Source organism: Clytia hemisphaerica, unplaced genomic scaffold, assembly GCF_902728285.1.
Source record: "Clytia hemisphaerica strain Z4C2 unplaced genomic scaffold, Clytia hemisphaerica genome assembly, whole genome shotgun sequence".
Taxonomy (NCBI): Eukaryota; Metazoa; Cnidaria; class Hydrozoa; order Leptothecata; family Clytiidae; genus Clytia; species Clytia hemisphaerica.
Genome location: NW_027103879.1, coordinates 276,448 through 297,728, shown reverse-complemented (window position 1 = coordinate 297,728; position 21,281 = coordinate 276,448). Strand labels below are relative to the sequence as shown.

At 36.0% G+C, this 21,281-nt stretch overlaps 2 protein-coding genes across 2 annotated transcripts; one reads left to right on the top strand and one right to left on the bottom strand.

Annotated features, from left to right (window-relative positions):
• The first annotated feature begins 8,793 nt into the window (after positions 1-8,793).
• On the top strand, positions 8,794-11,442 carry LOC136808428 (uncharacterized). The gene is made up of 3 exons (XM_067064964.1): positions 8,794-8,833; positions 9,593-9,876; positions 10,376-11,442. Exons 2-3 carry the CDS (start codon positions 9,613-9,615, stop codon positions 11,168-11,170), a joined length of 1,059 nt encoding a protein of 352 aa, XP_066921065.1. The 5' UTR covers positions 8,794-8,833; positions 9,593-9,612; the 3' UTR covers positions 11,171-11,442.
• LOC136808429 (uncharacterized) lies at positions 11,382-14,962 on the bottom strand. The gene is made up of 2 exons (XM_067064965.1): positions 14,542-14,962; positions 11,382-12,164 (listed from the first exon to the last, which is right to left on the bottom strand). Exons 1-2 carry the CDS (start codon positions 14,764-14,766, stop codon positions 11,484-11,486), a joined length of 906 nt encoding a protein of 301 aa, XP_066921066.1. The 5' UTR covers positions 14,767-14,962; the 3' UTR covers positions 11,382-11,483.
• Between the last annotated feature and the right edge of the window lie 6,319 nt (positions 14,963-21,281).

The following is a 21,281-nucleotide window of genomic DNA, read 5'->3' as shown; positions in this document are numbered from 1 at the left end:
TTTGAGGCTATCTCTGATGTTCATCGAGACAAGAATGCCTTTGGTGATCCAGGGTTTGAGAAGGAGGTTAGCTTGACGTCTGGTCAACTGTTTCAGAGGAACATGCTTATCATACAAAGAAGAAAAACGAGTCAAAAAAGAATCAAAAGTTAAGTCAACATCCCCCCTTTCAGTTTTAAGAAGATCTTTCCAATCAACGCTGTCGAATTCATCTTTGAAAGTAGCCTCATCAAATTTGGACCAATCTCGACGAAAAGGAAGTTCAGATTTGTAGCCAGAATCACAGTCAGTATTAAGAATTAGAAATTGAGGAAGATGGTCAGATATAGCAACAGTTAGATTTCCAGAAGTTGATGAACAGTTAAAAGGAGAAGTAAGAATGTTATCGATAAGAGTACTGGAGGTATCAGTGATCCGTGTTGGCAAGGTAATAGTTGGAAGAATCTGATAAGCACCAAGAATATCAAGAAATTTAGAGTGAGAGATTACAGAGTCACAAGTCAAAAGATCTATGTTGAAATCGCCTAATAAAATAAGATTTTTGTTTTCTTGGCAGGCTTTCTTCAGCAAAGGAGATATAAAATTTTTATTAAAAAGATCAACGTCAAGGTCTGGATGTTTGTAGATGCAACCAACGATATAGTTTTTCCTATTTTTTAAGACGATTTCAGCAAAAGTTGACTCAAGATTACCACAGGCTGAGTGCACTATCTTTGAAAGATCTGTGCGAGGTTTGCTTTTGAGAGATTTGGAAATAAAGAGAGCAGTTCCCCCAACTGATGAGACGGCTGGGGTATCAAAGGAATTAAAGCCGTTGATAGAAAGTTCAGTGTTTTCGATAGAAGATTTGAGTCTGGTTTCACTGATACCGAGAATGCTAAAATTATGATTGAGATTATGAAGTAAAGTAGTAAGATTGTCATGATGTTTTTCTAAAGAACAGATGTTGAGATGAAAGCAAGAAAAATTTTGTTTTTTAAGAGGAAGAGAAGCAAATTCTTGAGTACTATAGTATTTGCAGTCGAAATGATTAACGTGATCATCATAAGTAATATTATCAAGTTGATCGTCGATTTGTGAATCAAAATTAGAAAAAGAATTCGAGATAGAATTTAGATGTTTAAAATAATTTTTTAAGTGACTTATGTCTTTACCAATGGGTAATTTTTCATCGGATTCAAGATTAGGTAGAGCATCATGCCTACAAAGTTTACAGAGCCAAATGTTTTTTATGTATTTTGGTTCAACGCCTAAGCACTTTGCATGGGATCGTCTTTCACACTTGGGACAAAAATGAAAAGTTTTAGAAGTAATTTTTTTCGAGCAAACAGAGCAATCATCGTTTGTCATTACTGGAAAATCAGTGTGCAAAAGAGAAATGTTTCTCGAGCCAAAGTATAATAAAAAACAGAGCATTCAAAAACTAAGATATAAATAAGAAACGCTACAGAATGAAAAAAATTATTTAGAAACAAAGAGATCTTTATGATCAGGAAAGAATTCAATTAAATCATTTAAATGTGTTACTTTCAAGACTTCGGTCGTGTTCACACTACAGACCTTCCTTAATAAAGATGTAGTTAGGAGAATCTTTTGTTGACTACAATACAGAACGTGCATTTAACAAAGAGTCCAACGCGTAGTATTGTAATTTTTAATCGATCTTCCTTAATTAAGAGTCGTAAGCTCTATTGTCTTAAGAGTAGGGTAGAGGCTTCCCTTAAAACAAAAGATTTTATTAAGGAAGCATAAACAAAGAATGCGTGCAGTGAACAAAAAGTTTTACGATTTCAAAAACGAATGAATTGAGGAAAAAATTAGAAATAGTGCAAACGGTGTTGTTCCTTGTTGATATGATGTGTAAGATGAATGCAGTTATTGAGTAAAACCATTAGAACAAATATGTTTGCGAATTTCAAGTGATGTATGGATACCAATATCAACCAATCACAGGTGAAATCGAAACTCTCAATAAAAAATCAACCAATGAGAAGCCTTAAGCAAAATCAATTACCGTGTTATAATAGATCTCGTGAACCTACAAAGAACTGTAATAAACCAGTGTATTCATCCATCATAAATCTCTTTGTTTAACTTTGATAGATTTAATTAAGTAAACTTTCCAGTGTGAACGCGCCCTTCATCTGTGTCATCATTAAATCTCAAGTTAATAGAACCATTAAACACCCAAAACGATTCAATAGCATTACGACCATACAACGCTTTAACTCTTCCCCAGAGAAATCTGTAGTAACTGCAAAGGTTATTATTAATGTAAATTTTATTTGTCAAATCTGCTTTTTCAAATACCTCACGTTTACTGAAGTCTTTGCCTTTTTTGATTAACTTTTCTGCAAGTTTTCTGTTTACAAATCTCACTATTGTGCGCTTTGGACCTTTTTGATTTTTTCTTTGGAACAGGCGATGACAAGCTTCGATTTCGTTGGGAGGAATATCAATGTTGACGGCTTTAGCTATTTCGATCACTTTCGATTCTAACTCGTTTTGTTTCACAGAGTCAGGGATACCCGCAATTTCGATATTATTCCTTCTTATGTATTGTTGAAGTTCACTGTTTTCTCTCTCTACTTTGCTAACGTCGTCCAAATCAATCTTTCCTTTCCCAACTTGATCCAGTTCAGTTCTCAAATCGTCAATAATTTTGCTTTTCGAAGAAAGTTCCTGCTTAAGTTCGTCCAGTTCTCTTCTCATCTCCAAGTTTTGATTTTGGAGCTTGATTGTAATATCTTCTTTTACACTCTCTATCTTTGATGCAATGTCATACTTTATAACCCTCATTTCGTAAAAGATCATTTCAAGTGTAACCCCCTCCATAGGTTCCTCCTCGAATGATTTATGAAGATTATAAGGTTGAGAAAAAGAATAAGATACATCACCACCAGGACTTGTCACAAAGTCTTTATCTGTGTCTTTTGTTTGAAGAGAGTCTTTTTCTTGGTGTGATGAGGTGTCTTGAGTGTCTTTTTGTGTTGGAGAATCTTGTGTAGTAGTGTATAAAGGTATATCTTGAAGTACTTCTTCGATGTTCTTTTGCTGCTTTCTTGTTGTCACATTCATTGTAGAAAGAAAAGACAAAAAAAAAACTTAAGGATACTGACAGAGCTCAAAAAATCGCAGATTATAGAACCGTAAAACTGTAGAAGCAAAACACAAAACAAATTCAAGGATACTGACAAAGCTCACAAAATTTTAGAAAAAAAAACAGAAAGTATCGCTTGATTGGTTTACACTCTCATGGTCTGCTTTTCCGCTTGAGATAGATATCTTCTCAAAAAATTCTGTTCCAACAGGATTCCATAAACGAAAAGAATGAGAACATTTTTAGTCAGCCCCGGTAACACTTCAAATCGGTTCGACGATTTTTTTCCCATCCGATGGTGATTTGGATACAAGTTTTAATTCCGATCTCGAATTATTTCGGGAAACAGTTTATCGGGATTACTAGGCACGCGAAAAAATTTTTTTCTTTGCAAGATAAGATAATATAAAAAGACTCATTTAACAAGAAAAAAAGAATTTTATGAGTAATTAATCAATTAATTAAAGATACTTTTGCATTGTAAATAAATAGAGCCTAGATTTCATTAAACAAGTGCGCTAGCTACTACTGAGCTACGGTAATTAGTTTTTACAGAGTAAACAAGGGACGGTGCACAGTATAGTCGAACGTGCGCAACGCACTGGGCTCAACTTCAGTGGCTTCAAATCATTCATAGGCCCAATTGTAGACCCCCAGATATTCACCCAATGAACAAGTGTGCCAAATTTCAACCAAATCCGATCATTTTGGAGGCCTGTAGACTGCTCCAAAGCTTTAGCCTCGTTTTGGCAAAAAACTCGTTCCCTGTCCCCAAAAATCAAAATTTTTGAAAAATGCAAAAAGCACCCCCAGATATTTACCCAAGGAACAAGTGTGCAAAATTTCAGCCAAATCGAACAATTTTTGAAGGCTCCAGGCTGCCCCAAAGTTTTAGCCTCGTTTTGGCGAAAAACTCGGCAAATAAATGACATAATGTACGGAAGGTACATAAGGTATATAAGGTATAAGGTTCCGAAATGTGTATTTATCGAAATGAGTAAAATATAGTAAAGTTGAAATGTTATGAAATTTGCCGAAATCTGTGAAATGAAGTAAACGTGAAATATTGTTTGCTTTTGGCTGCGATGTTGAGGATGTACCATGCAATATAAGGTCTAACTTAAGCGCGAAAGACTGTGAGGATGACGGCCTGTCGAAGGACTGTCATATGAGCCTGGACTGTCAGGAGGACAACCTCTACTCCTAACCTTATACCGCCAGGGACGGTAGCCACACCAATTGAAGTGTATTACGTGTTACATCCCAGAAAAAAATCAAACTAGTCCCTGGACTAAAAAACATCTTTTGGGGAAAAAACTGGCTGGGACTAGCTGCGCTGTGGCTGCTTGTGCGTCCCCGACATCATTGGACGTGAACGTGAGAGAAAAAAGGCTGGTACTAAGGCTGGTACTAAGTACCATGTCCCTCCCTAACTCCATTTGTGGAAGGGAAGGGAGGGTGGGAAATTGAGAAACATAATAACTAAAAAGGCCAAATGTGGTTTTGGTCCCGTATAAATAGTGATATTGCTACTGGAATTTGAGCAATGACTTCTAGAGTGCATAACATCAGGGCGGAAGGGTGTATTATTGCAGGTGTTATTTTGTCTTCCTTAAAACTAACCTGAGCTAAACAAGTTAGCTCCAATATTTATTTTTCTTAAATACTTTTATAAGAATCAATTCAATAACTCTTGATTTTTTTTTTTTTTTTTTTCTTTATTGAAACAAAAACACGTGTACACTACGAACATATATTACAAAACATTACTTAACATAAAATATAGTCCCTCCCTCCCTCCCACTCTTGATTGAGGGCCATATACCTTTCGGTAATTAGTTTTTACAAAGTAAACAAGGGACGGTGCATAATGCAAGCATATCTTTTGTAAGAATATACTTCATAAGAATATTTATGATGAAATTGGCCAAAAAATTAAGAATATGGTAAGAATAACAGGCTATATTCTGAGCCTTACTGAACTATTTTTGAACTTTTGGATCTTCAGATCCTAATATGTCTTAAGTCTAGCGTTAATACTCAGAGTTAAAACTCTAGCCTTCGAACCTACTTTAGAGCACTTCCAAGTCGATATTCTCGATAAAACTTCCCGGTGGATTTTCCTTTTTTCTCAAGTATTATGACCTTGATTGTCTTTGAAAATTAAAAATGCGGATTTCTGCTCTGCGGGGGGTCTAAAATTAGGAGAGAACCCCAAAGATTTGAAAAATAACCCTTTTGAGGCATTTTCATACGGTCAAAATAAGTTTTGGTGAAATATTTCACTTTTTGAGAAGGCCCAGTTTACGAAAAACTGTTTTTCTGGCGATTCTCGGCTGTTCCAGTAATTTTTAGAAAGTCCCAGCCATAAAAATCAGTTTTATTAACATATGAGTCATGCTTGATGGTGGCATTGTTATGAATACTGTTTTTGCGTGAAAAAAACAATGAAATATCAGGAAAAAGTCCAATGAAAATCAGCAAAAAAGGCATATTTCCGGCATTTCAGACTAGAAAATAATTTTTCTCGAAAATCGAACTTGGCCATATTGAGCATTGCTAATACGCATCTTTCTGCAAAAAATCAGAAAAAGCTACAATCATGGTCGAAATATATGAGATTTTGGTGTATTTTAACGTTTTTCAGATTTTAAAGTTTGGGCGATAATTGCTATTTTAGCACTTCCACTTTCTCTCATTGAATATTTCGATTTTAGAGGGGTTTGGTAGCTTCTAGGCTATATTCCAAGCCTTATTCGAGCAAATTTGAGCTTTTAAATCCTGAGATCCTAAGGTCCTAAGTCTTAAGGCGCTTAAAAATCATTTGTGGTGTTTAAAATTTCGCCAGGAACTCCCTTTTGTATCAAATGTTGCCCATGATTGTATTTGTAAGGATGAAAATTCGAGAAAATGTCAAAAAACTGGGTTTTCCGGCATATTTCCGGCATTTGATCATGGTCAAAAATAGTGTGACATTTGAAAATTGACAATTTTTCAATTTTTTTACACTTTAGGTGATAAATGTGGCTGACATTTGTTTTGACAGCTGAAAATTTACACACTTCAAGTTCAAAGCTTAACCTAGGCTTGTAGTAGTTTGAAAAGTTCTGTTAGGTGATGGTTTGTGGCTTACAACCATTTACAGTTGACTACTTGGAAATGTCAACCACGTGTTTTCACGTCGAATTTTAACCACGATCCATCACCCATTAATAAAAAATTTAATTCTCTATCGTTTTTATTGAAATTTTCGCTGTTTTTTTACACATACCTGGTAAGCCACAATTGTTCTCTAAAAATTGTGACTGACGTAAGCCACATGACAATGTAGGCCACAAAAAATCACCTGATTTAGAGTGAAATTTAGGGATATCTAGAAGAGATATTGTAACCGTTTTTTCTGCACTTTGAAATTCGATCTTTTCCCCTTTTGAGGAATATATAAACTTAGTGTCAGCCACATTATATCACCTAAAAACCTTTGGTTAAAGATATCATATACAAAATGTCACAAAAACAGGAGGTATTTTTGACCATGTTCATTTTCGGCCGGAAAAAAATGTTTTTCGAAAATCGGGCTCCGTTACATTTTAGGTATTGTCATTTTGCACCAGTGTGCAAAATTTCATAAAAAAATATAAAGTACAGCTCGAGAAATTCAAGAAATACTGTCTTTCCGGCGAAAATTGGTTGTTCCAGCGATTTTTAAATAGCTCCGGCTTCAAAAATCAATTTTATTGAAAATTGAAACATGCTTGATGGTGGGCCAGAGGAATGTAAAGAGATAGAAAAACAGCTTTTCTGATTACTCAAAGTTCAACGATCACTTCTATTGAAAATTCTATTGTATAAACGTTGATTAGGTCATTAAATGAAAGTCCAGAAAAGACGGCTCGCCATACAAATCGGACGATTTCTACATGATTTGACGATAAAAATGAAAATTTGTTTTTCCTTTTTTGCCGATTACTAGTTCAATTTTTAAGAATAAGGAGCAATATTTTTACCAATGTATAGCAAAAGAAATTCTTAACGCAATGATATTAAATTGGTTCTTGTAAAACTGTCAGAAGTCGAGTAAAATCAAGATGAAGTTTTAGTTTTATCGAGCTCTAGCTTTCCATATTATGGTGCGGTCATGATGCGGTTATATCAGTAGAATCGCTAGGAAATTCTGAGCAAGAAGATATAGGTACCTTTTCGTATAGAAGAGGTGTACCCAAAATATAAGCCCTAAAAGTTTGCGCATAATCAGGCTTAAAACAAAAGAATTTTGTCACAACACACTAATTATGCAGATTTTTTATAGCGACAACAAAAGAAACCTATCTACTCGACATAAACTCCCTTAAGGGCAAGAGACCTGGTATATGACGAGCCGTTTTTCCATTGTTTTCAAGAAGCTGTTTTTCCATCTCTTTACATTCCTCTGGATCAACCAGAAAAAATTAAAATTTAAATGCAATAGTTTCATCATGGTATATAAGAATATCATAAGGCTAGAGAAAATTTCAAAAGCCTTCCTTTTTATTGAAACAGACAATCCCAAAAAAACTATCAATGATAAAAGCTCCATGATCGCCAAAAGAAAACACAGAGATAACATAAAATGTAACATGTAATACCGTGTTAAAAAGGGCCAATCCCTACCGTGAAAAGCACAGGCCGATTCATAGATCGACCTGTGCCGACCAATCGAGATTCTATTCAGCGCAATCAACGCAGAGAAAAGTAACCATGACGACCATCGTAAAACTGAAAGAATTAAAAAATTGAAATTAAAATGCCGGACCTTTAGTTTGAAAAATAAACTAGCTAATGTTTTGATTTCTATGTCTTCGGAACTAAAAATGTTTCGGATTTAAAAAACTTTACTTCGTTATTTAATAGAGCCGCGTAGATGCCACCCATATATTTTCAGTCCACCTTTCTTGCTTAGGACTAATTAATTTGGGACCTTGGAGACACCCCCCGTCTCAAAGAGTGGGTCTTGGGAACCCTTCCCACTGGGAAAATTGGCCAAAATGTCGCCCTCAATTAAAAATTATCCTCCAATTTTTGTCCCCGCTGAAAATAATCAAATAAAACAATCCTCACTGCAACATATTATGCTATTTTTCCCATTCCAACTGAATTTTCTGACTTGAAAACGAAAGAACTTCCCCGGCCATAAAAAATATGGAAATATCAATCCCCATCGAGTTTCAGTTCATTTTTTTTATCCCCACTGCCTGAAAAATCCTACCGGGTCTGCGAGAAGGGGGGGTTGGAGTATTTGTCTAAAATGTTTCGAAACATAAATTTTATCTTTCTTTAAACTTTTGGAAAATTTGATGCCCCTTTGATGACTTTATAATGTGAATTTTGATAAATTTGTTAGCGAAATTAAACTCAAACTCAATGTTCAAAGACAATAAGGCGTTTATGAAGCTAATGAATGAAGTCAACAGTGTGAAATTTAACACAGTTTATATTTGAGTAATCGAATTGACCAAGCATTGATTACTATTTAGAGGGTTATTTGAGGAAAGATTAACAGGGATGGGGTCGGTGTTTTTGATGCTTTTATTTTCTCAAAACAACCTGATATTTTAACATGTTTGGTTTAAGTCAAGATATGATGAAGGTTGAAGGAGGAGGTGGTATATTTAACCTTGTTATGAACGAACATTTACATTTACATTTGTGTAACAGGTGAATGAGACAGTAATCCAGTTGGTTCGAGGTGAAGAAGTAAGTGATTCTATTCACATTGCTTTGTGTGCTCTAAAGCGGCGAAATATTTAGGAGGTAGAACAGTTCAGTGCCGTAGGAAGCATTTCCATATTGGGGGGGGGCTGAAGTTTAGTCACACCTTGAGGGCCAACCATGGTTTGGCCGGAGGGGGGAAATTTTGAAAATTTGAGCTCTAGATTGTTTGAAAATGCACCCAATTGTGACAATTATGACAAATTAATAAAGAAAAACTTTGCGTTTTGCATAGGCATAGCCCCCCCCCATTGCCCCCCCAGTTGCTACGGCACTGCAGTTTAAGAACATTTTTAGGCTTACAACTCAGAAAAGTAGCAACATCTAAAGTTCTTAAAGTCTTCGCAATCCTTGGACGTTTTTATAAAAAAGTGTGTACACTTTGCTATGTATGAGTTAAATGAACGTATGGTTTGACTGGGGAATGATCGTACTCGTATAAAATTTATCCACACACGTGTTTTCATATAAGAACGTCAGGAACGTCCAAATTATTTGATGAGAAGCCTTTTGGATGTTCTCAACATTTTTGAGTTTTAAGTCTTTAAATGTTCTTAAATTCACCCTTCTGTGAGTGATTTACTAAGAAATGTGTTTTTTAATAGAGTCATAAAGGTTTAAAATGTTCTTAACTTGTTCCTAATATTTTGAATTGTTCATAATACAGTTTGTTCTTATCAAAACGATTATTTTGGCTAAGAAATGATTACTCTCGTATAAAAAGTACCCATACATAATTTTTAGTTTCATCAAGATCGTGAGGAATGAAAATGTTACATCTTGTCCTGATCATAAATATGCTGACGATCATGCATTGTCAGCGAAATTGTTTACACAATGGATGCGAAATGTCCGGTGGGTTAAAGATGGCGGACATAAACTCCACAATCGAAAAAACGTTGGGTGACAGGAACTTTAAAGATAACGTCTTGTCAACTCTCAGCTGGAATATCGAACAACCGACAACGTCATTTTCTAGACAAAATATGGCGGATATTTGTCACGTGATCAATAAGATTGCACCAATGGTAAGTAAAGATTTTGTACAGTCTTTCTTACTTAATAGCGAGGTTAAGCAAGTGTTTATTTAGACCGTTCAATGAGATATCGTAGGCCTGTACATAAGATTTCACTTGTATGGTTTGCTTTGGCAAGCTATGTACAGGCCTACGGTATCGCACTTCACGTCAAAATAAACCCGTGCTTAACCTCGCTAATAACTACACTCATCTAATCATATTACGTAGAAAGTTAAGAAACAGTCTCCTTTCATCAGCCTGTAAATAAGGCTGATGAAAAGTTAAGAAAATTTTTTCGCTTGACTTTAAAGTCGCACCAAGTAAATTTGAAAGAGCGAGGGTCATTAAAGTGTTGAAAATTTCTCATACCAGATTTCACTGAGACAAATGTGGCTCCCATGGTTTCTGCGTGATTTGACTTTTTTAGCGCAAATACCATAATAAAGAAGCAAAAGAAAGGGAGGATGTCTCACTCTAAATAGATATATTTTTTCTAATTTTAACGTAGTTTGCTGGTCTACAAAGCACGAGCGAAGAACAACGGAGATATCTAAAGGTGTGTTTACACCAGCACTCTATCATCGGCGAGGATTCAGATAACAATCTCCAAAATGTCATCCTCTTCAAACATAGTCGAAGAATTCTCATCAAAGATCATGGGAGCTTCAAGGCTAGTAATAACGATGTTGCGCTTAAGCAGTCTAGTACATGCACGTGGGCTAGAGTGCAGTTCGCTCACCGAGTACGAGGATTTCCAATGCTGAGATTCTCAGGAGCAGATAAACCAAAAGAAAACGACGTCGAAAAATTATTCGGTATCCTCTCCTTACTTCTTCCGCAAAACCGACGACGTAGCCGACGTGACGTCAAATCGCCGTACCGTTGGTCCACATTTTATGTAGCGGTTATGAAAATACATACTGACGATGACGAAGGAGTATTGAGAGAGAAATTCAGATCGCTCCTTTCAAATCTAAGAAACAAAGTAATGAAAAGACGCAGATTTCCTTTAATCTTATTGGTCGATTTAGGAAAAGAAGACAACTCATTGGCTTATCAATTGATCAATGAGCAATTTTATTGGATTAAAAATACAATGGCCCACTCCATCCTCACTTTTCCCGCCATGACAAAAACAAACAAAGAAGACAGATCCAGTGAAACGATGAGTGATTACGTCATGAAAAATCGATTTCATGGATTGGTTTCAGCTGTTCTCACTGATGACGTCATTAAGGGGATTTCGAACACAAGGCCCGTGTTTGCGGCTATGCTGAGATATCGCGAAAATAATTCAACTTAAAAACTCTGAACAGTCATATTACCGTGGAGGTATGGATTGGAAAGTTTAATTGGTTGTAAAATAAACGCTCAAAATCAAAACTGGAATAGAATATCCTAACGTCACAGGACACAGTTGGTTGTTAATTGCAGGACGTATTGAAAAATTTACCCCTTTGCGACTCATATAATGTAAAATATATTGGACGAACAATAATTTCTAATTAAATAAATATTTAAATAGGGTTTATATGTATTTTTTTGCAATAATGTTAATTAAAATTTTAAGGTTAATTTCATTTTTACATCTTCTAATCTAATATATATTTCTAAATTCAAATAGTGAAAGCGACAAAATAGGGAGCTTTATTTGTTCCTGCTTGAATTCTGGTCGAAAGTCTGTATTGGAAAGTGTCTCTCATGCCTCGATTACTGATGCAGATTTGATTGGGGCTCAATTTCCCAGGCTCACATTGCTTGAAGAGACTTCTTCTCCTTGGGTAATTGAGAACAGTCTCAAATGAACCGATATTACCTGATAAGATAGCGCGCGTTCGTCTCCTCTCCATCACTTTGAAATAAACATAACGAAGACAATAATAGGTTTTACTTTGGACGTCAGCGCTTTGTGCAATATCGGAGTTCAGAAACAAGACTTTCTTGAGGTAGAACTTCTTTGGTCGTCCTCTGTTACTGATTTTTCGATAGGTTTTCTTTCCGGTGAGGATAGCAAATAGGTTATGCGCTAAGCTTCTCTTTATGAGGCGTGGGCGGCGACCGTTTGAGGGCTGAGTGACATGGAGTGAGAGTTGCACCCAGGAAAGGGATTGACATTTACCATCATCGGGAGGAGTTGCACCAGTAATGAGTCCTTTCAAGATAGTGTTGTCATTCCGGTAGAAGATGGGATTGAAAGTTTTTGAATCACTTGGAAGACTTGATGAATTGAAAAGACGCAGACAGGTTTTCTTTAACTCGCCCCATTTCCCTTTGGTCACGTGCTGTAAATTGACAACCTGGAAAAAAGAAAAGGGTGAAAAATTTAATGAATTATTTTTCAGTGCGTGAAAGAGTTTTCTTCATACGTAGACCCTTAAAAAACGATATGCGATAGAAACGAAGAATGGTAAACTGTATCTTAAAATTTGGCAGAGAGAGAAAAATGATTTTGGTTTCATTTTTCTAAGACCACAGATTAATATTTATGAAATATCCATGAGCCAATAGTCTATATAAAGATGTTATTTTGTTTAAAAAGCTTATGGCACCATAAAATGTCATCGTGAAGCAACCACAATGAAGCGACTGTGAATACACGGGGCAAAACCGCAAAGATTATATTTCTAAATTCATATTTTGAGCACACTCTTTTAGATAGAGCGTGTGTTGCTAATAGTAGAGGGCATTTTGTAAAATCGCTCGACTGTTTTGTTAGAAGCACTTGTTATACATTTTTGGAAAGCTAAGGGGTAGGGGAATCGAAATTACTATCTTTCCAATTTTTTTTCGGACACTTTGGTGTGATTTTCGGACAAATATGACGGTCTCAGGCAAAAATCATAGGGTTAAAAATTAATGAAAATTTTAGCTCGAGAAAACGGAGACCTGTTGTATATTTTTGGAAAGCTCTCAAAAAATTGGGATTAGAGATATATTGCAAGTATAGGTGATTTCAGTAACTAACTCGAGATATCCAGCAAAAACTGGACAAAATAGCTGTTTCTGGCTGAAAAACACGGTTTTCAAGGGTTAATATCTCGAGTTAGGTACAGAAATCACCTATACTTGCAATATCTCTCTAATCTTATTTTTTTGAGAGTAATCTCGTGCTTTATACATAAGATATCTGTGGTTTCGACGCAAACAGGATTAGGGTGTACTTCATTCAATCCCTTCTATGTCAAAAACGGCTTTAGACTCGCGATAACACTTTAAAGTTCAAATACACTTTCTAAATTTAGATAGGTAGGTTAGGTATGTTTTTGATTTAAACACGGGTTAAGTCAAAGAGCTTTTCTGTGGACACGATAAAAATGTTGTGGAATTTACCATAAATAGCTGTTCAGTTAAGGCCTATTTTAAGAATTTATGAGACTTCGAACTGTGAATTGAATCTCTACACGTTTTCACAAGTGATGCACAATTGTCATGAAGAATAAAAGATTTTGAGAAAAGTGTATTTTCCATTTACGCTAACGCTTGAAACCCAGATAACGTTAATTTGAAGTTATATGGGTTTTATGAGAATTAGATAAACTTTGAAACAATGTTGTGTGCAAGTTGGGCAGATAGGCCAAAGTTAAAGCAAGCAAAAGCTTTCGTTAGGTCGAGAAATCGCGAAGTTTACGTACGCGTACGACACGAATTTGACGAAAAAATATTTTTCGTGAGCATAAAACTTTCGCGAATCAAGACTTTAAAATGAGAAATTTCACACGAAAAACAGTTTACAGGGACAAATAACTCTCAAATTGAATTGTTGAAACTTTTGTCTTAAACTCTCTTTTGTTTTTGAAACTTATGATCGCGAAAGTTTCTGCTGTACGCCTAAAGTCAGATCTTCCATAGACACGTGGTGCCTGATAAGAGATAGTTCATAGACACGTGGTGCCTGATAAGAGATAGTTCATAGACACGTGGTGTCTGATAAGAGACATCTCTTCACCAAGATAAAGGAGAATTTGATGAAAAGCTTCCGGCATTCGTAAGACGGAAATGTCACTAAACATGAAGTTCCCACGCGTTTTTCTCTTAATCTACCGCAGATTACTCGCAAATCTTTGAGGTTGAAATTTCAACAAAACGGATCAAGATGGGAAAAATCACACACAGATTTAGGAAGTTCTTGTCTTAGCCAGGCGAGAAATATACAATTTCCTGGTTTAATATTTAATTCACAATTCACCGGACACCATCAAAACTATATCCATGATAAATACACTGTTTTGGCTCATAAGTCGCTACACGCTTAATTTTGTCAATTGGTGGCAAGGGACAAAAAATGTTCTTTCGAATTGAGAATTGGAGAAAGATTCGAATTACAGGGAGTAACTTCAAACCCCGGGGGGGGGGGGCACTCCAGGTAAGTGTCCTACCGGGTCGATTTTCAGCCAAATTTTTCCTGCACTGTAAGGGTCCGATTTTAGAGACCTTATTTTTGGCCGAACGTACGGTCGTTTTCAAAATCGAGTGCCCCCCACCGGGCTTCCAACTGAAGGAATGAACACTTTAGTTCGAATTATACAGAAAGATTCGAATTGCAAGATCAGAAAGAGTTGACAGTAGTCAAATGAGTCAAATTTTCGAAGTTCGCGAAGGATTGTTGTTACAAAGCATTCGAAGCATTAGCCGACAAAAGACAAGTTAATTTGAACGAAAAGACAACTTTCTTACCATGATGTCTCTCAACTGGTCAATGACGTCACATATCTTCTTTGTTTCTTCATTCCGCACATCCCAGGTCATCACTTGAAATAAATTCTCCTCCTCTCGTCTTTCGTTCAATTCCAATTCCAATTCTCTGACAGTGCAACTACGTCCGTCACACGACGGATCACCGAGAACCACGTACACACTGAATAGCAGTAGACAGATAAATCTTGTGAGAATTTCCATCATTATTTTTGAATAAGTTGTAAGCTTCAGATAACGGTTCTTTTCCACGCTCGTGTCAAAATAATGATTTCCAACTTCACTTCCCCTTGTATTTATACACAATATTTTGGCTTCAAAATCGAATCTTCTTCACTGTGTGTCCACTGCAGGAGTCTTGTTGTTTTTTATTGAGAAACTTCTACGGGGGAGATACAGAACAACATTAAGACAGAAAACATTCATTGAACCTCGACTGTCAACCGCAAAACTTAAGCTTGATGACTTGTTCCATGATGTCATCACTACTGAACTTTCTTTCTTACTTTAAAAACACGTTTTTTTGGAATAAACAAAACATGAAATTGTGATTCAGAGAGGTATTACTTGAATTAGTCATAGGTTTTATAGAAGCAGAATTAAGGCCTGGTTTAGACTGTAGTAGCTGTGGCACGCATGTCTAAGTACACGCAAGATCAACAATTTGGCAAAGAAAAGAAATACGAACATCCAAAAACACAAACTCGACCCCAGTCCCTTAGTTCGTTTTTTATGATTCTGATAACGCTCACGATTGAACCACATCCATCATTAAAATCAAAAAGTGGTGCAAATGGCTCTGGGTACGAAGATTGCATGAGCACCACAAAGGCAAATAAAACTTCTTCGGGTAATTTACAGTTCAACTGAAATCTTAATAAATCAGGGTGGAAAGTTTTTCAGTAGGTAGAAGCTTTTCGGTGGATTTACAAAAAAGGTAAGAATAAGGGTGACAGTTCGGGAAAGCTCGAGAATCATGTAATCGGTATTGACCGTGTAAATGGGGTCTTGTGTTGATTACTGTTGCAGCTTAAAAACATTAGCATCATATTTAAGAAGACTAACCGAAAGAAGCGTTATTCTAAGCCTTCTAAGTAGGGGACAAATGGGGAGGAGAGGAATTAATACCAAATTAAGCCAAATGGAGAGCGCTCCGTCATTGAGGTTTTCTGTGAGTGGAGTATTTTTTCGAATCATTGAATGAATCATTGTAAAGTGACACCAAACCCATCGAAATGACACGAGGTCAATTTTTATTTTTAATCTTTATGTAATGGATATTTTAAGGAGGTAACTTATACAAGACAATTACGAAAGAAGAACCCGATTATCAAGGGAAGGGTCACTGGCTTGTCAATACGTTAGATGTTTTGATCTAATTTTCACAGGGAACTTTCCGCTCAATTTCCCTTAAAATTAAAAGTTTTTAAAAATGTACCTCAGAGCTCAGAAATCGAAACCTTCAGGAAATAATCTATTCTGGGAGCCTGCTATAATTAAAAAATGGTTACCAATGTGGCAAAATACCCTACGCTACGCTTTGATAAAGTGAGTATTTTCAGGAACAGGGGAAGGATGCGGGTTTCCAAATGACAGACGAACACAATCTCACAAAATACAAAGGGAGACACTACTTGTTTCAGTGTTTGAGAATCATCTGAGAGCAATGTTGCAATGGATGGCCCATTGAGTTGAATAAATATCTTAGAATTGTTGACAAGCGTACGGAGCACTGGTATGAGAGGGAGAGATGAGATATGTGGAGTAAAAGTGAAAGCAAATAAAAGGGTGATACATTGACTTTAGAGACTTTAGAGACTGCAATGCTTAAATTCTGCTACTTTGAACAAAAACCCTTATTAAGACTTAAAATACAAAAACGAACTCCGGGGGTACTAGGTTTGCGAGATGACGGGTGCGTCCGAGCCAAAGTTCGAACATCGACCCTTTGAGAGACTGAATTTCGACGTTTATGTGACCCTTTGAGATACTTTTTTTCCAGCTTTTAGCTCGAAATTACCAGAATTTATGACCTTTTGAAGTAGTCGATTTTTGATATTTCGTAATATTGAGACCCTTAGAGACTCAATCGCTAATCGCTAATCGCTAATCGAACATTTGGCGAGTTCCTGTACGCGGCCACAATATCAAAAATAATCATAACAACACTCATCAAAAATTACTTTTGTCTTTTTTTTTAACGTTTTTTCCTAAGAAGATATAGCAAACATAGTAAGTATAAGCAAACTGTGCCTTTAATTGGCTGTAAAGATTTCTGCATCGGTAGAATTTTCTCAAACTTTTAACAATGAAAGAACGAACCTGTTTATCAAAATTAACCAGTGCATTTTTTATCTTTCTCCTTCTTCATCTTCAATGAAGCACTCAAAGTCTACTGAAGTTAACCACGTAAGATATTCTTATAATTATTGATATTCACTGAAACACCGTTCGTTTCACGCCGCGATGGAGTGCATATCGTAACTCGCGCGGCAACTAACTCCCTTTCTGTTGGAAGATCATTTTGGGCGTTTTCGCGTTACCACCCTCAAAGCAGCGGGCGCCTCTGTCTTTTTTCGGCCATTTTAGATGGCCTTAACAATAGATCCGAAAGAGCGCCCTCATTTTGCAAGATAATTTGTTTTGGTCTCCAGCTTTGGGAAGTAGGAATGTTTTTGGTTGTTTCCGATGGAAAATGGTAAAAAACTTGCTTTTACCAGTATCATTTAGTTTTTGCTGGCTGATAGAATGGTAGGATCCTGGGTGGTTTCCCCAACTGAAGATATCTGACAGGGTCCAAAATTGACTTCTTTTCAAGATTTGCATCGGACAGGGTCGACTTTTGGTTATTTTGGACAAATTCCGGGTTGAAATTGGAAATGTTTTCAATCTTTTGTCTACATTTCATCCTTTTCGCTAATTTTAAATTAAAAATGGGAATTTCTTTTCGTTTTTTTCGTTCCGAAAGCATCTTAAATTTACAAAACATTCATATTTGACATAGTCCACTTTTCAAAATCCAGCGGAACGTCCCCGTCGGCCGTCAAAGCCCCCCCCCCCAGCGGTTTGCGTGAATGGGCATTTTCGGTTGCGTGAATGCGTAAAAGTTAAAAAAAAAAAAAAAAATGCGCGAATGCGTGAATCTGGGCTATTTTGTGCGTGGCTACGATGTAAAAAAAAATCCTCAGGGTCAGTGTCAAAAAAAATTGGAAGTCCCAGATCGTAACCATTGCTATATAGATTTTGACGAACCTCTGGGTCAGATAATTCGACCACTTCTGGGTCAGATAGGTCGACCACATCGGGTCTTTCTTTCATTGGTGGACATGTTATTAAAGAGGGGGAGAACAGAATTTGCAGAATTTCTTCGTAAAAACATTTTTATTTATCATCCATCAAATTCAACTGACAAATCAAATCCAAGACAAACCATATTTTTGGAAAAATCGAAAAATAAATCATCTACTTTACTATATAAGTACTTTGAGCGAGGCTGTCTAATTTCGGCGGTACCAAAACATTTGAAGTCAAAACGTTAGAAAAAATATTTTTATCTTAATAAATAATGAAAATCACAACAAAAACATATTCACTTCCTCATCAACCGACAAAAATTTCCAACACAACTTGTTTCGAACTGATGGGTCAATTCACTGATTCAACTGCTCATCAAAACAATGCGGAAACTTTCAGAGGTCGTCATTGTAGCAAGAAAACGGCCAGAAAAAGACGTCGGAAAGACATCAATGTATGATTGTATGTCTTAAAAAAGTCTTAAATAATATTCTAAATGATATGTGAAAATGAAGGTGAAATTGAAGTAGAAATAAATAAAAAAGATTTCTCATGACCTTTTTTCTGAAACCTTGAACCTTGTTGATTCCTAATATTTGCACCAGTGAACATTCTTCGTTTTTTCCCTTCAGAGAAATGTTTGAACCGGGTAAGAAAATATTTTAAGCAAAACATTTTAAGGCTTCGCAGACTCTAAATCTACCTAATTTCTTAGGAAAATGGACAAAATTACTCAAAAAATATTGATCCCTGCCAGCCTATCAGAAGCTAGTGTGCAAGCCTACTTCACTTGACTCAAGGGCCATCAAAATTATCAGAAAGAAAATTTCAAAAAGTAGTATACTCTACCTAGTCTAACCTTTATCCAAGAAAAGAATTTAAAAATGACCTTTTCAAAGCCAACACGCGTCCATAATACTTCAACCGAACAGAGAGATCTCCCTTCGATAATCCAACCGTCATTTATGGGGCTCGAACCATGATTTGACGCAAGTTCAAACAAACAAAATTCTCATTCATCACAAAGGAGCGAGAAAGAAACACAATCACAAAAACACCTGTTCATGACATTTGTTTCAATGAGATTTGTTTTGAAAACGGTTTCCATTGTTTTGACAAAATAAACATACGAGTGAATGGGTCAGGAAAACATGCTCTTAACACCCCATGTTTTTCTTCCGGATCCCCCTGTTACAATATAAACCCGAACAAACAATTTCTCTGCTAACATTTGTTCCCCTTTTCGCACCTCATTCTAAAATTGTGTTTTTTTAAACGAAATCCTCAACCGATTGGAACAAGGCAAATATTAAAGTTTTATGTTGTAGCCACCCCCTTGTTTTGCAAATTTTTGTTTGCAGTTTAAGTTCTTTTTGTATTGAGTGAAAAATATTGATTTAGAGGAAAGTTTCCAGGACAAACACGGACTATGAACCAATATGTCTGTCTAGAGAAGTTTGTTTTCGATATTCAATTCCCTGGCTCTTAAGGGAAAATATTTATTGAGTGTATCGTGCTCTTTCTGGAAGATTGTATGGTAAAATACACGTTTTTTATAAGAACAAACTATATAAGAACATAAGGCTTCAATGGCCGAAATGCTAAGAACAAGTTAAGAATATTTTGCGGACTCGAAAACACCCGATTTTTTAGGAAAATGGGTAAAAAAATGGTCACAAAATGGAGAAAATCAGAACATTTAAGAAAACTTTTAGGCTTAAAACCCAAAAAGTTAAGAACACCCGAAGGCTTCAAAAATGTTGAATGTTCTTATAAAAAAACACGTGTACATACACAGAAAGGCTTTAGAATACCTAAATTTAACTTAGCTGATAATGTAATAAAACTTCACCCAGGCCCTAATATTATGGTTCGATGATTTGCAGACCTAAATATATGATGGGCAACCTGAGAGGATCGTATACACTCTTTTTTATAAGAACCCATGCATTGCTGGTGTGGCTGATAATCTTTTGGCACTTTGAACCTATTGTTCTTATCATGTTCCTATTTCTTGCGCAAAACTGCAGTATCTTAGGTTTAATACCCTACTTTTATTTACTTAAAATTCGATTACGAAATCAAGCAACCGTAGTGCAGTGGTAGAGCATCCGGTTACGGTGCGCAAGGTTAAGGGTTCAACTCCCAATCGGGTCATAACAAAGATTTCTAAAATGGTACTCGATGCTGCTCTGCTTGATGTTCAGCAATTAAAAGAAGAATCAAGGGTAAGTGAAGAAATCCAGGGAGAAAGAGTGGCACCCTCCCCTACCTTCGGGTAGATAGCTATCGAAAGAGGAGCCTCCGGGTTGCCTCCGACTGCGGTCGCAGACTTACTTACTACTTATTTAAAATTCAGCCAATTCTAGACTCAGCATTATTTTTATTTTATAGCATTTTTGACCCTTGTTGTTGCCATAAAATTGCTCTTATAAAAAATAAGTGTAAATACACGCTTTTTTTAGAAGAATATCTTCTATAAGAATATCAGGGTGAAAATTGGCCAAATCGTAAGAATACCCTAAGAATGCCCTCTAGGGTGAGTTTAACAGAATTTGATAAGAATACAGTCATTTTGTATTTGGTTAACAGAAAAAAACTGCTTGAATTTAAACTTTGAGGCAGAAATGTAATTTTAGCTTCAAATGTTCATTCAAAAGTCCGAAACTCTCAAATTGATCATTTCTCATGTTTGTTAAAAAGTAAAGTCTAAAAATGTAAGAATACGTTAAGAATATTTCATCCTTATTTTTGGCAATTTCTTAAGAATACTTGACCCTCATCTAAAGTACAACATTCTTATAAAAAAAGCGTGAAGTTTGGGGTGAGGTTTGAGGTGACATCATTACAGACTCTAATGACGTAATAGAATTCAACGAACGTACGGAGTAAGAAAGACATATAGCATATAGATGGCAAAAAATATACTATTATGATGAATGAAAATAAAGCTTTAACCTTTAAAACATTGACTTATTTATTACAATTGTCAATATTTTGTTTCAATACTTTCTAATCTTCCTTAATCTCTACCAATGATCACGTGATCTTAGCAATAGGACGCATTAATTCAGGAAGTGGTGAAGCTTACAAGACGTTACAAGTAAACTAAAGAGCTATGGAGTTCCGATACTCTGTACCAGAGTGTATCTCACGTTTATCGCTTCGTAGTACACTCATAAAAAATTCCCATACGGAGACCTATGAATATGATAGAAGAAGTATGATTTATAAATAGCAAAACTTCTCTCATCGTCTACCCTCTCTCACCAACACTTCATCGCAGCAGTCGGTTTGAAAAATCTCAAATGAGAAAAGACAATGACAACAGACTCCTCTACGGCAATGAATTTTGAGATTAGCGTAGATACTAGGTCTGCGTACAGACAAATGAAATGGACAACGTTGATCAGGTGATCAACGAGGAC